Source organism: Oratosquilla oratoria, chromosome 9 (assembly GCF_046742065.1).
Source record: "Oratosquilla oratoria isolate Oo_2021 chromosome 9, ASM4674206v1, whole genome shotgun sequence".
Lineage (NCBI taxonomy): Eukaryota > Metazoa > Arthropoda > Malacostraca > Stomatopoda > Squillidae > Oratosquilla > Oratosquilla oratoria.
The window spans coordinates 58,864,408-58,876,907 of NC_134785.1; the positions used below are offsets into that span (position 1 = coordinate 58,864,408).

The 12,500-nt window shown below is 37.6% G+C and overlaps 1 protein-coding gene across 1 annotated transcript in view; it reads right to left on the reverse strand.

Moving 5' to 3' along the window:
* Positions 1-3,135: 3,135 nt before the first annotated feature.
* Positions 3,136-12,500, reverse strand: part of LOC143028079 (serine/threonine-protein kinase pim-3-like) — an 18,783-nt gene continuing 9,418 nt past the window's right edge. The window contains exons 2-3 of the mRNA XM_076189719.1: positions 4,247-4,325; positions 3,136-3,945 (exon numbers count right to left, since the gene is read on the reverse strand). Coding sequence (XP_076045834.1) covers positions 3,136-3,945; positions 4,247-4,325 — 889 coding nt within the window. The remainder of the gene's footprint in view (positions 3,946-4,246; positions 4,326-12,500) is intronic.

A 12,500-nucleotide genomic window follows, 5' to 3' on the forward strand; every position in this document is an offset into this window, starting at 1 on the left:
AGAAGAAGAAGAAGAAGAAGAAGACGAAGAAGAAGAAGAAGAATACCACCTGACCCCGACTTACCCAAGCGCTTTTTCAAGAATATTTTTGGGACAAAGTGTCACCGTAATACCACCTGTCCCCGACTTCCACGGTGTTTTTAGAAGAATATTTTTATTTAGACTTAGACCGAAGAAAATTCAGTAAAAAAAAAAAAAAAAAAAAAAAAAATCTATAATGTAAAACATTTAGCATAATATATATCTTTGCAAATAAGTGATAAATACATTTCAAAAACAAAAATACTGTTCTTTATAACAAAAGTTGAAATATAACATTTGGAAAGGATATATAAACCTAATTACTAATAGTAAAAATTATAATGTAAGATTTTTTTTACATATATAGTTTTGCAAATACAAAATACAAAAATGAAAATACTTTATAATAGAAGTTTAGACAAATTTCTTGAAAGGAAACAGTAAATATAGAGAAAAGAAACCCTATTGATACGAGTACGGTACAAGGTCGAGTGTTACAGCTGAACATGTAAGGTATATGTATCATACATACTTTTTGGGTATCATTATACTTCATATGTTTTCATACCTTCTTTTGTCTTAATGTACTGAAATTACTGACACAAGTACTTTTTGGTTTAACTACATACTGATACTGCTATGCGATTATTGCGATGGACATTACTCTGGTTCTGGAACCGGTCTTATCGATACGAGTACAAACAAGATACTGCTGAACATATCTGAAACGTGAAAGTTTTTTTTTCAACTTTAGATACTTTTATTTCAATAATTCAATGTTAAAAAGTGGGTGGGAAAAGAAGGGTGAAGGAGAGAAGAGATAGTATTATTTCGGTAGTCTACAGTTGAAATCATAATTATCCTACTGTTTGGCAACACAGCAGTGGGAGAAAACACCAAACTGATGGAGTGATGGAAACGATGCATATGGAACTTGACAGGAATATTACAGCTCCCGTGGGCCGTGACTGTGTGTCAACAGGTGTAAGATGGAGGTATTTAATTCATTCAAGTAATTCTTTGGATGTATATCGGTCTATACATAAATTTGAAAGCCAGCGTGGTACAAGGACGTTTTGGGGGTTTAGTGGAATGACCACGAAGATAAGACGATGAGATTTATTACATTTTATACACTTTTTTTATATAATATACATATAAGGAGTGTGCACTGCATAACTCTACAGACTAAACGAAGGCTTTAAAAAATGTAGATCTAACTGGAGTTGGTAAAAATTTACCGACTCCGACTCCAGTGACACTGTAATTGCTTCCGACTCCGACTCCGACTCCACGACTCCGACTCCGACTCCGACTCCACGACTCCGACTCCAACTCCACAGCCCTGCTTATCAAAGCCCTTGACCCACTTGAATACCTCTATTAGATCACCACGCATTCTGCGTCTTTTTAGAGAGTTAAGGTGCCTAAACATATCTTCGTATGGTAAATTTCTAAGCTCTTGTATCATTTTGTACTGATTCTAGTGAATTATATCCATTGCTATAGGACAGAGACCAAAGCTGTACCGCATAGTCAAAGAATACCACCGTAAGAATCTTACGGTGGTATTCTTAAAATAAATTATTTCCTTGCATAAATCTTTCCTTATATAAATCTTATATAAATCCTTGGAAGGGAGATATTTTTTTAAGAATAACACCGTATGAATCTTACGATGGTATTCTTAAAAAATTCTTTCCTTACATAAATCTTTCCTTATATAAATCTTACATAAATTCTTGGAAGGGAAAGATTTTTTTAAGAATAACACCGTAAGAATCTTACGGTGGTATTCTTAAAAAATAAATTATTTCCTTAATTAAATATTTCCTTATATAAATCCTTGGAAGGGAAAGATCTTTTTAAGAATACCACCGTAAGAATCTTACTGTGGTATTCTTAAAATAAATTCTTTCCCTACATAAATATTTCCTTTTATAAATCTTATATAAATCCTTGGAAGGGAAAGATTTTTTTTAAGAATACCACCGAAAGTCTCTGATTTTTTGCGTTAATTCTTAAATTTCTGTAAGGTCTCCTTGAGTCTTAATAGACGGCTGTGTGTCGAATGGCCAATTTTATCCATTCTTTTTTCCACAACATAAGAACGATGGATCTCATCGTTCTATTTTTACATTCTATCTCTTATGGCTCTCCAGATGCTACCAGGTGAGTTCTATTCAGCTGAGGGAAACTTTTTTGCTGTCCACAAGTAAATTTGACTATATCTGAAGCCAGTCACTAAAGTTCTTTGAACCATTTCTCAAATTACTGTGTTCGAGGAGTAACATTTTTTTTTCTGTTGAGTATCCCATAAATTGAAGTAGTATTTCGAGGCTTTCTGTCCATGCTGACTAAGCATAACTTCCTTAATTCAGTGCAGACTTTTGATTTTCATATCCCATAAGGAGGAGTAATATTTTGAGGACTTTCTCACAACGGCACTTTCTGCTAGTACGGACCAAGCACGACTGTCCGGTTGGCACATATTCAATAACTTCTATTTTTCTTGAAATAATCTGAGCCACTACTTTCAACAACACTGAAGACTTGGGCGACTTTTCAAACCTTTTCTTCTCAATAATACATTCCTTGGGAACTTTTAAGGGGAGCCTCTGTCAATCGATTCCTTTCACCTCACTGTTCTTTAACCCTGATTCCAATCTAAAAGGAAGGTCATCTCGACACTAAAATTGATTATTTTCTAATCAGTTTCACGTTCCATATTCACGAGGGCGTTTATCATGCCGAATTTTCGCTTTCACTTCAGCTCCTTATCATGCTGGACTAAGAAGAAATCCGATCGACATTTATGGCGTGTCTTATAAACAGGCCTCAGGCTTCTAAAAGACAAATTGGGCACTTGATCGCGGACGATGGGGCTTTACTTAGTCAGGCTTAGCGCGTTCTGTCCTATTTGACTTTCTTTCGTATAGTTGGACCATTTTGGGCTTCATCCTGTTCCGTGCGACACCTCTTGTGCCCTTGCTTTTCCTTATTAAGAGGAACATTATTCATTCTCTCAAGATGCCTCCTATGCCTCAATCTCCTCCTGATGATTTTAGAAGCGAACCTGAGCTATGAGAAGATCTCGGCTTTAGTGTCCAGAGTCTACTCCCTGACAGTAGGACCTGGGGTAGTGGACATGTCCCCCGTTAACCATGGGTGCTGCAGGATTCCCTGGAGGGAGAGGCGGTCCCAGGGATTCTTCGTGAGGCAACGCTTTATAAGGTCCCGGCACGGGGGCGGAAGGCTTCTGGGGAAGTACGGCCTGGCCTTCTTGATCTCGGCCTTTGAAGCGAAAGCGTTCCGTCGACAAAGTAGGTAATACAGGAGCGTTCCTAGGCTCCATACTGTGGCTGGGACGTGTAGGAATCGTCCTCGAAACAAATACTCTGGAGGCCAGTAAATGAGAGTTCCTCCGGTATGCGTTCCTCTCTGGTTCTTGACCACCTCTCCGCATCCAAAATCGATTAATTTCACCTCGAAATTGCCAGTGCCCGGGTCCTTGTACATCAGGGCATTCTCTGGCTGTATGTCTTTGTGGGATACTCCTGCTTGTAGACAGAGCTCCACTGTGGCTACTAGGTCCTTAAATATTCGTTTTATCACCTTGCCAGGGAGTCTGCCAAACTTCTCTACATAATCAAACATTGAGATCGCTTCCGGAACGTATTCCATCACCATGTAATAAAAGTCCCCTTCCAGAAACACATCGTAAAGGCATATCACCCTCGGCACTTGCTGGACTTTGTGGAGGAGGGCTGCCTCTAAGGGGACTCTGAAGCCATTCCGAAGTCCCCAGGATTGTACTAGCCTCAACGGAACCTCCTTAATGGCCACTCGAATTCCATCGGATCGCCTCTTCGCGGCGTAAACGCATCTGAAGCCGCCTTCCCCTAAAGCAGTGGTTCTTAACCCCTGGGTCGCGACCCAAATTTGGGTCGCCAAGCCATTTTATTGGGTCACTAAGGGTTTGCAGAAAATAATTATTTTCCCACTACAAATATATTATAATTATATACTGTAATAATTAAAATACATGATGCCTAGTTTTAGGATTCTAAGCAGACCATGATTAAATAATTTTGTTTCTGTAACCCGCTTTTAATAGCATAATCATATTACTTATAAAGACAATTCGTATATCTATGTAGGCTTGGGTCGCGATGCTTGATTTGTGCAAAATTTTGGGTCGCTGCCAAAAAAGGTTAAGAACCACTGCCCTAGAGGTTCCTCGAGAATAAAGTCCGCCAACTGTGTCCCTAACATCGCCCCCAAAAGAACGAAGGCCCACGACGCTGCGTAATGTTGGCATTAGAATGGAAATTTACATCACACATGGGCTGCGTAAACAGAACAATACCCGTAGAACATAAGAACATAAGAATGAAGGAGACTGCAAGAGACCATAAGGCCTACACCAGGTAGCTCCACATCCATAAAGTTGTCTAACTGTTTCTTAAAACAACTGATAGTTTCAGCGCTCACTACATGGTTACTAAGTCTATTCCATTCGTTGACCACCCTATTAGTAAACCAATTTTCGCCTATTTCCTTCTTAGATCTAAATTCGTCCACTTTAAATCCATTACTGCGAGTCCTGCCCTGTTGTACGATAAGAAAGACATAAATAAATGTAAGCAAGATCACATAAGTAGAAGCACATTACACAATGTAACACATGTTTTGTTTATTTGTATTTTTCTAATGTTCCTACATGTATTTTTTGCCACTAGATAAAAAAAATCACTTCCGTTTTGACGTAACATCGATAGTTTTTAATTTATTCTTAATTTCATATTTTCTCGTTATATGTGCACCTTTTCTCTACGTCAGTATGTTGATTCAATCTATTCTAATATTGTAAGGATAATTAAACAACACTTTGTACTTTTTCATATATTGAAAGGTATTTAGGGAGTATAATATCAGAACAAAAAGAAACAATATTATTCTTCACAGTAAATGCTTTGATAACTCTTTTCTTAGGATTAGAAATGCTTTGACGATCAACATTTTCTCGAGTGCATCTTTTCATATTTTCTGACTAGAAACCATATATAATCTCCCATCATAGCAATATCCCATCGTCCTTGATATCTTCTTTCCGTTTTAGCGATGTCCTGATGAAATATCTCACCATACTCGTCGCTTACATCACTCAAGTTTTCGTGAGAATGCAAAAAATAGACCGTTAAGGGCACATGACAACCCAGTTTCTTGAAGTTTTCAATAATCTGTGCTACCAGTTGTTTATAATTAGGAGCCTTGTGATTTCCTCGTGCAAATCCACAAACTACATCACGAAATGCACACCAAGCCTTTTTTCAACTTTTGTCATCGCTATTTCCAGTATCTCCGACTTCAACATTGCGTTTACTTGGAGTCCAACTAATAGGCCATCTATATGACGAATTTCTTGAAAAGCATTCTCTTCCAAAATATAGGTCTTTCACAAATTGTTTTACCAATCGTAGTTTAATATGAAGTGGGGATGATACGACTTTGTTCTAATCTACTGAAGATTGTCCGAGAACATTTAACATTCCTGGCTGCATTTCCACTCGTTAGGACCAATCAACTTTCTTGTAATGTTCATCATTATCTCTACTCTCCCATTAGGAAAGGAAACATGAATACCTCGTGCATCCCCTTTGCAAGCCAAGCAAGAAAGCGAACCTCTTGAAATCACCAAAAACATCCCACTTAAATAATTCATCTAGTCAAGAAGTTGTTTGACGCTATCATACTTTTCATTCTTCTGTACGGAGTGTGCAAAGGGAATAGATGGACATTTATTTCCATTGTGGAACAACACTGTTTTGAGACTTTGTGTTCGGCTATTTATGAATAGTCTCCATTCTGCAGGATTATGCTTTAATCCAAGAGCACTACACAAGCCCATCACATCTTAAATAACATAGATCATTACTAATGACATGGCAAATTTCAAATTCTTCATGTCGTTTCCAGTACACAGATGTCCTGCAGTCTTCCCCTAGTAGATTCCATTCCACAGAAAAAGATATTTAGATTTTTGGAATCAGCAAACAAGATTACTGATTAAAGAAAAAAAATAACAGTCGAAAATTTTGTAAATAATTGTTCTCTCTCTCTCTCTCTCTCTCTCTCTCTCTCTCTCTCTCTCTCTCTCTCTCTCTCTCTCTCTCTCTCTCTCTCTCTCTCTCTCTCACTCTCTCTCTCTCTGAAGACGGATTCAGAAGTTCTTCAAATAGATCAAGAACCAAAATGCCATTACATCTGCCCTATGCATTACAGACACGCACGCACGCGCACACACATACACACACACACACACACACACACACACACACATAGTATCAGGTGTGTCCAAAATATGATCTTTCTCTCTAGGTGCTGTAGTGAAAAGTCCACTTTGCTCAGAACTGGAAACAAACCGTTAGGAGGCTGAGAGCTTCCTTTATTCTCATTTTCTATCACATATGTGGACGTTTAATCACGAACACACAGGAACAGTTATTTACTGCACCCAGAGTATATAGAGAGTTCAGGACAAAATAGTATTCAAGTTTGAACCACGAGAGAAGAAAGAACGGATACTGAGTGAGGTAGACACTAACTTCTTCATTTCCGAGAAGGTGACACGGAAAAAGTAACAAGTCATACCCGGCCACAAGAGTATATGAACATAAGAACATTAAAACAGGAAAGACTGTAAGACCATAAGGCCTACACTAGGGAGTTCCGTGTCCATTACCATCTATCATCCCCATCTTGAAAACAAAAAAAATCAATTGTTTCACCGCTCATGGCATGATTACTAAGCCTGTTCCATTCGTTAACCCCTCTGTTGGTAAACCAATTCTTATCTTTTTCCTTCTTAAACCTAAATTTGTCCAGTTTAAATCCCTTGTCCTGCCCTGTTGTCTTAACCTTGCCTACACCATCCTTATCATTTAATAGTAGTAGTAGTAGTGGCAGTAATACATTGCATACCTGTGAAACTAGTCAGGACTAAACTCAGACTAAGACTCCAGTGTTTCCTACTCCCATTTACGTCATATGTATATATATATATATATATATATATATATATATATATATACATACACATATACATATATATATGTACATACATATATATATATATATATGTATATATATATATACATATGTGTATATATATATATATATAAATATATATATATATATAGATATATATATATATATATATATATATTGGACAGAGTGCCGACAGTATGAGTAGAAGGGTGGTTAGAGACACACAGAGTAATGTTGGAGTGTAAATTTACTGACGTTTCGTTCTTAACAGGACTTCTTCAGAGTCTGAGAACAAAAGCATAAAATCAACATATATATACACGCGTTCAAGTCCGCGTTCCTGCTAACCCACGCCACTCGAGTCCGCTTGTTTCCTCATTTCCCGGCGGATGAGTCGTCCGGACATTTGAGACAGTTTGATGAATCTGTCCCTGTGATTAAGGCAAGGCTGAGATGCTATATATGCTGCCTCAACTAGTTTCCTCTTTTTCTTTTCTAACCCCTGTTGTAAAATCTCTACCCCGCTCCAGTTGGGAAGGTGTCCAAGTTGGTCCACATGAACCACCAATGCGTTGGAAGTGCGGTGGGCTTTTAGGTCGTTCTTGTGTTCGTATGTTCGCTTGCGTAGACCTCTCCCAGTTTCTCCAAAGTAGCTCAGTTCACAGCTGCTACATGGTATTTTGTATACCACGCTATTAGTGATGTCTTTTCTCTCCTTACCTCTCACTATTTCGCCAATTTTCATGCTGGATGAGCTGGCAATCTTCAATCCTGTGTTGCGTATTTATTGTACTAGTTTTACCGCTCTCTGGGCGTAATAAGTTAATAAACACACACACACACACACACACACACACAGTTGGAACAAGTTAGATGAGAAAGTGGTGTGTGCAAAAACAATACATGAATTTAAAAATAGTTTAGATAAAATGAGATATGAAAACGGGACACCACGAGCATAGCTCCCCTTCCCGTAAAATACAACTAGGTAAATACACACACTTTAGCATGCTTTAATCCTGCTCCCCCACCCCATGTCACGGTTGTTTCGAGGCTAATGAAGTTACTACTCTAGTCCTGTGGTTTATTGTACTTATCCTGATGTTTAATAGTTAGACAGGTGATGTGTTACTTGGAAGTTTGTAATATGTGAATCAGTGATGTGTTAATGTTCAGTTTGTTTCAACTTCCTTATGATGATGACAATAAAACCTGTCTCTGGAAGGGTAATAAGATTTTCCAAGAACATTACGGTAGCAAAGGAGTTAATTGAAACAATTCTCTTTCCTTCAGCTAAGTGGAAGCGTTTTGCTTTAGCATGAATTTTTTTTTTTATCGAATTCAATCACCTTACTAGAGAGATTAAACTCAAGCCTGTCCTCCTACAGTCAGGCCTCTATTTTTAACATCTGACCGTGCTCTCCTTTCACATATTTTCACCCCCCCCCACACACACACACTTTTTCCCTGACTCCACTTTTCAATTCACAAACTCCTCGAGTGCCTTTTTCCATATGTCGTTTTCTGTGAGGCGATTCTATTTTCTATATTAAACAACCATAACTTTAGCTTATCTATACATCAATTCAACCCTGTTCCCTTCACTTTTTCTGTTATTCTTATTTCATGACTTCCTTTCTAGTTCATGCTTTTTTGTGTTATCCTCGGCAATTTACATTTATTATTTCGAACTATGTGTTCTTGTCATTATTTGCACTTCATGTACATTGATTCATTGCCAAATAAAGTCTATCTATCTGTCTATCTATCTATCTATCTATCTATGACTTCCTTTCTAGTTCATTATCTACTCCCTTTTCGTTTGCTGCTTCACCACCTCTTCATTTCCATTCTCCGTTCTCTGTTTTTTCTTATCACTTTCTTATCTATTTGCTTTTCACCTTCTCTCTTATTTTTTTTTATTCTATTACCACTTTTATTTATTGATCCCTATGCACCATCATTCTCCATTCTAGTCCCTCTCCTCTCCCTACCTACCTTCCTTTTCCTTTTCCTTACCTATCCTCCCTTCTTCCTCTATCATCTTCACTTTCACCATTCCCACTTTCTCCCTTTCCATATTCCCCACTTTTGTCCCTAGATTTTGATACCTTACTCTACTCTCCTGCCATTCTCCTTCGCTTTACCCTCAAAATCTTGATACCATTATTCACTTTCTCGTCCACCTTTTCCTCTCTTCTTTCATATCTCCTCAACTTCCATCTCTCTTCCCTTTCCTTCTTTCTTCATCTCTTTTAGCATGCAAATACTGATAACCTACTCGACTCTCACCTCTTCCCTCCTTCTCTCCCACCTCTAGCCCCAAAACCTTTATATCCTACCCTACTCTCCCCCTTTGCCCGTAACATCCTGGCCCCACCCTCGTATTCGTCGGGCCACACATGCTCAAGTCGTCACGCTGACGTCCTCGTCAGGCGACCCACCAAACCGTGGTGCTAGCTCTAGCAAAAAGCGCTAGTTTTACATACACATACAGTAACACACACATACACACATACAGTAACTCACACACACAAACACACACACACACTCACACACACACACACACACACACACACACACACACACACACACACACACACACACGTGTGTGTATATATATATACATATGTGTATATATATATATATATATATATACATGTATACACACACATATATATATATATGTATACATACATGTATATATATATACATATATAAATATATATATATATATATATATATATATATATATGTATATATATATTATATATGTGTGTGTGTGTGTAGGATCAGGTAACAAGAGATTATTGTGGCTGTTTGGACGACGATGACGCTGCCACACCAGGACCTCAAGTGGGTGTTATGGCAAGTGGTGGTGTGGGATTTGGGCGCACCACTCTGGAGTTGGTGAGTTATTCGTCTGCTAAGTCTACTGGTCGTGTATCCTAGGTACAAAAAGTAGAAAACCTCAGTAAGATCATCAATGCAGAAGGAGATGCATTCTTCAACGTGTGTGCGTGTGTGTGTGTGTGTGATTCACCATGGTCTTGGTACCTTTCCTTCTTTGAGTGAGCAATCTATTATCTTATATATTTTGATCATTAGTTCATCTATACATTGTTTTAGTATCCAGTTTGAAATTCCGTCTGGGTCGTGTGATTTTCTGACATCAAGTTTCGTTATTTGGTCCCTTATTTATTTTTGTGTAACAATTATTTCTCTTGTGTTTTTTTCCTCCATTTCCTTCATTCCAATTGTGTATGTTTTCTTTAGAGAACACAGATTTGAAATGTTTGTTCATACTTTCAGCCATTTCCATATCCTCTTTGTATTCCATGTTCCCTTGATGTAATTTTACTATTTCCTGTTTATTTTTTTAATTTACCATTCACATATCTAGAGAATAATTTAGGGTGATCTTTACATTTGTCTATAATGTTTTTTATAGTTTCTTTTTTCTTCCCTGCGTATTTTTATATATTCACTTCTTAGTTTGATATATATTTGCCACTTACTCGTTTTTCCATCTTTTCCAGGCCTTGTCTCTTCTATCGTTTGCCTCACTACACTTTTTGTTATACCAGCACTTAATGCACACATTTCTCTGTTTTTGTTTTGGTATGTATTTATCCACTCCTTCATTATATATTTCTTTTAAAATCGTCCTTTTCTCTTCCACCTGTGCTTCTTCATTAAAGAATTTTTCCCAACTCGCTTTTTGAAATATTTTTCTAAAGTTCCCAAATTCCGTTTTGTTATACATCAGTCTTCCTTTTTTCTCGTTTCTCCCCATATATATTTCCTCTTTTAGTTCAAGCTTATATAGAATGTGATCACTTTTCTCAATTGGTGTCTTGCATTCTATTTTATCCACAATTTCAGGCTCTGGTGTAAATATTAAATCTAGTCTCGACAGTTCTTCGTTATTTCTATACCTGGTATTTTCTTTTACCCATTGAGTCATTGTGTATTCAATGGTCATGTCAAGAAGTATGTTTCCCCAAAGGTCCTCTCCACCCTTCACTGTCATTTCCTCCCAACACATTTCTTTGAAGTTAAAATCACCCATAATTACTAGATTTCCTCCTTTCAGCATTTCATTTAATGTATGCCTTGTGTCTTCCAACATTTTGGAATGGTCATTCTCTTTCCAAGAACGTGTTTTCGGGGTCACTATTTTCAATTTTTATCCTGATCAATTCCACACTATTTTCTCCTGTAATCTTCGTCACATTTAAGCCCTTCTTAGTCAAAAACATGACTCCTCCACCCTGTTTTTTTTCTTTCTATTTTTCATCCAGTGATTATATAAACCTTGTCCAACACTATTTGGTGGTAGTGGACCTTTTAATTTTGTCTCCACAATTCCCATTATATCTGGTTTTTCTTCCGCCAGATAATCATTTAATTCATCTAATCCTGAAATCAGACCATCTATGTTGGTATAAGTTACTTTTATTTTTTTGCCTTTTCCCCCTTGTTTTCTGTTTCCTGCATTTCCTTTCTTTTGATATACCATTTTCTCAGCCTCAAGTCCAGCACTCTCCAAAAAAACTCCTTCTTTTCAGTCTCTGTTCTTTTCTCGTTTTTTTTTTATTAGCTTCAATTATTGTTGTCTTTTCTCTCTCTTTTTCCTCATCGCTTATTTCCTTCCGTATCCATATACTTTTGTAGTTTTAACTTTTTGCCAACTTTGCTGTTTTTGCTAATACTTCTTCTGCTATCATTTATGACCCTAGTCTAATTTTTAGAGGAAGATTCTTTTCTTTTGTGTATTGTCCTATTCTATGCACTTCTATTTCCTTTTATATTTCTTGCCCCTCATCTTGTGCTTCTTTCAGAATTTCTTTTGCTATTTCTTTCTCCTCTTTTTCTCTTAAGTACCTAGCTATATTGTATTTTTTCCTTTATACCATATACCATTATGCATTTTTATTTATTTTTGTCTACTGTGTCCCTGACCCAATTTTCTTTCTCTTTGATTACTTCAATAATTTTTTCTTTTACATTTTCTTGTACTTGTTGTTGCTGTGTGTGTGTATGTGTGTGTGTGTGATTCACCATGGTTTTGGACCACGCGTTGGACTTGTGGTCGTCAGCTATTTCCCTCCCGGAAGAGAGCTCAGAGCTCAAATATGACCAACCTATGGGTAGTGGTGTGACCTTACACGCACACACACACACCCAACTCCCTCGTCCACGAGAGTTGGAGTAACAACATGCAGCACAGTGATACTATTTTTTCAGCCTTGGGTGTGGTTCGAACCCGGATCGTCGTAGTGGCAGCCAGGAACTCTACCACCGCGCCATCGAGTAGTGTGTTTACTAAGGTGTACCTAGTTGTATTTTACGGGAAGGGGAGCTATGCTCGTGGTGACCTGTTTTTGTATCTCGCAAGATCAAGTTTGTTCTTAAATGTTTAGTGT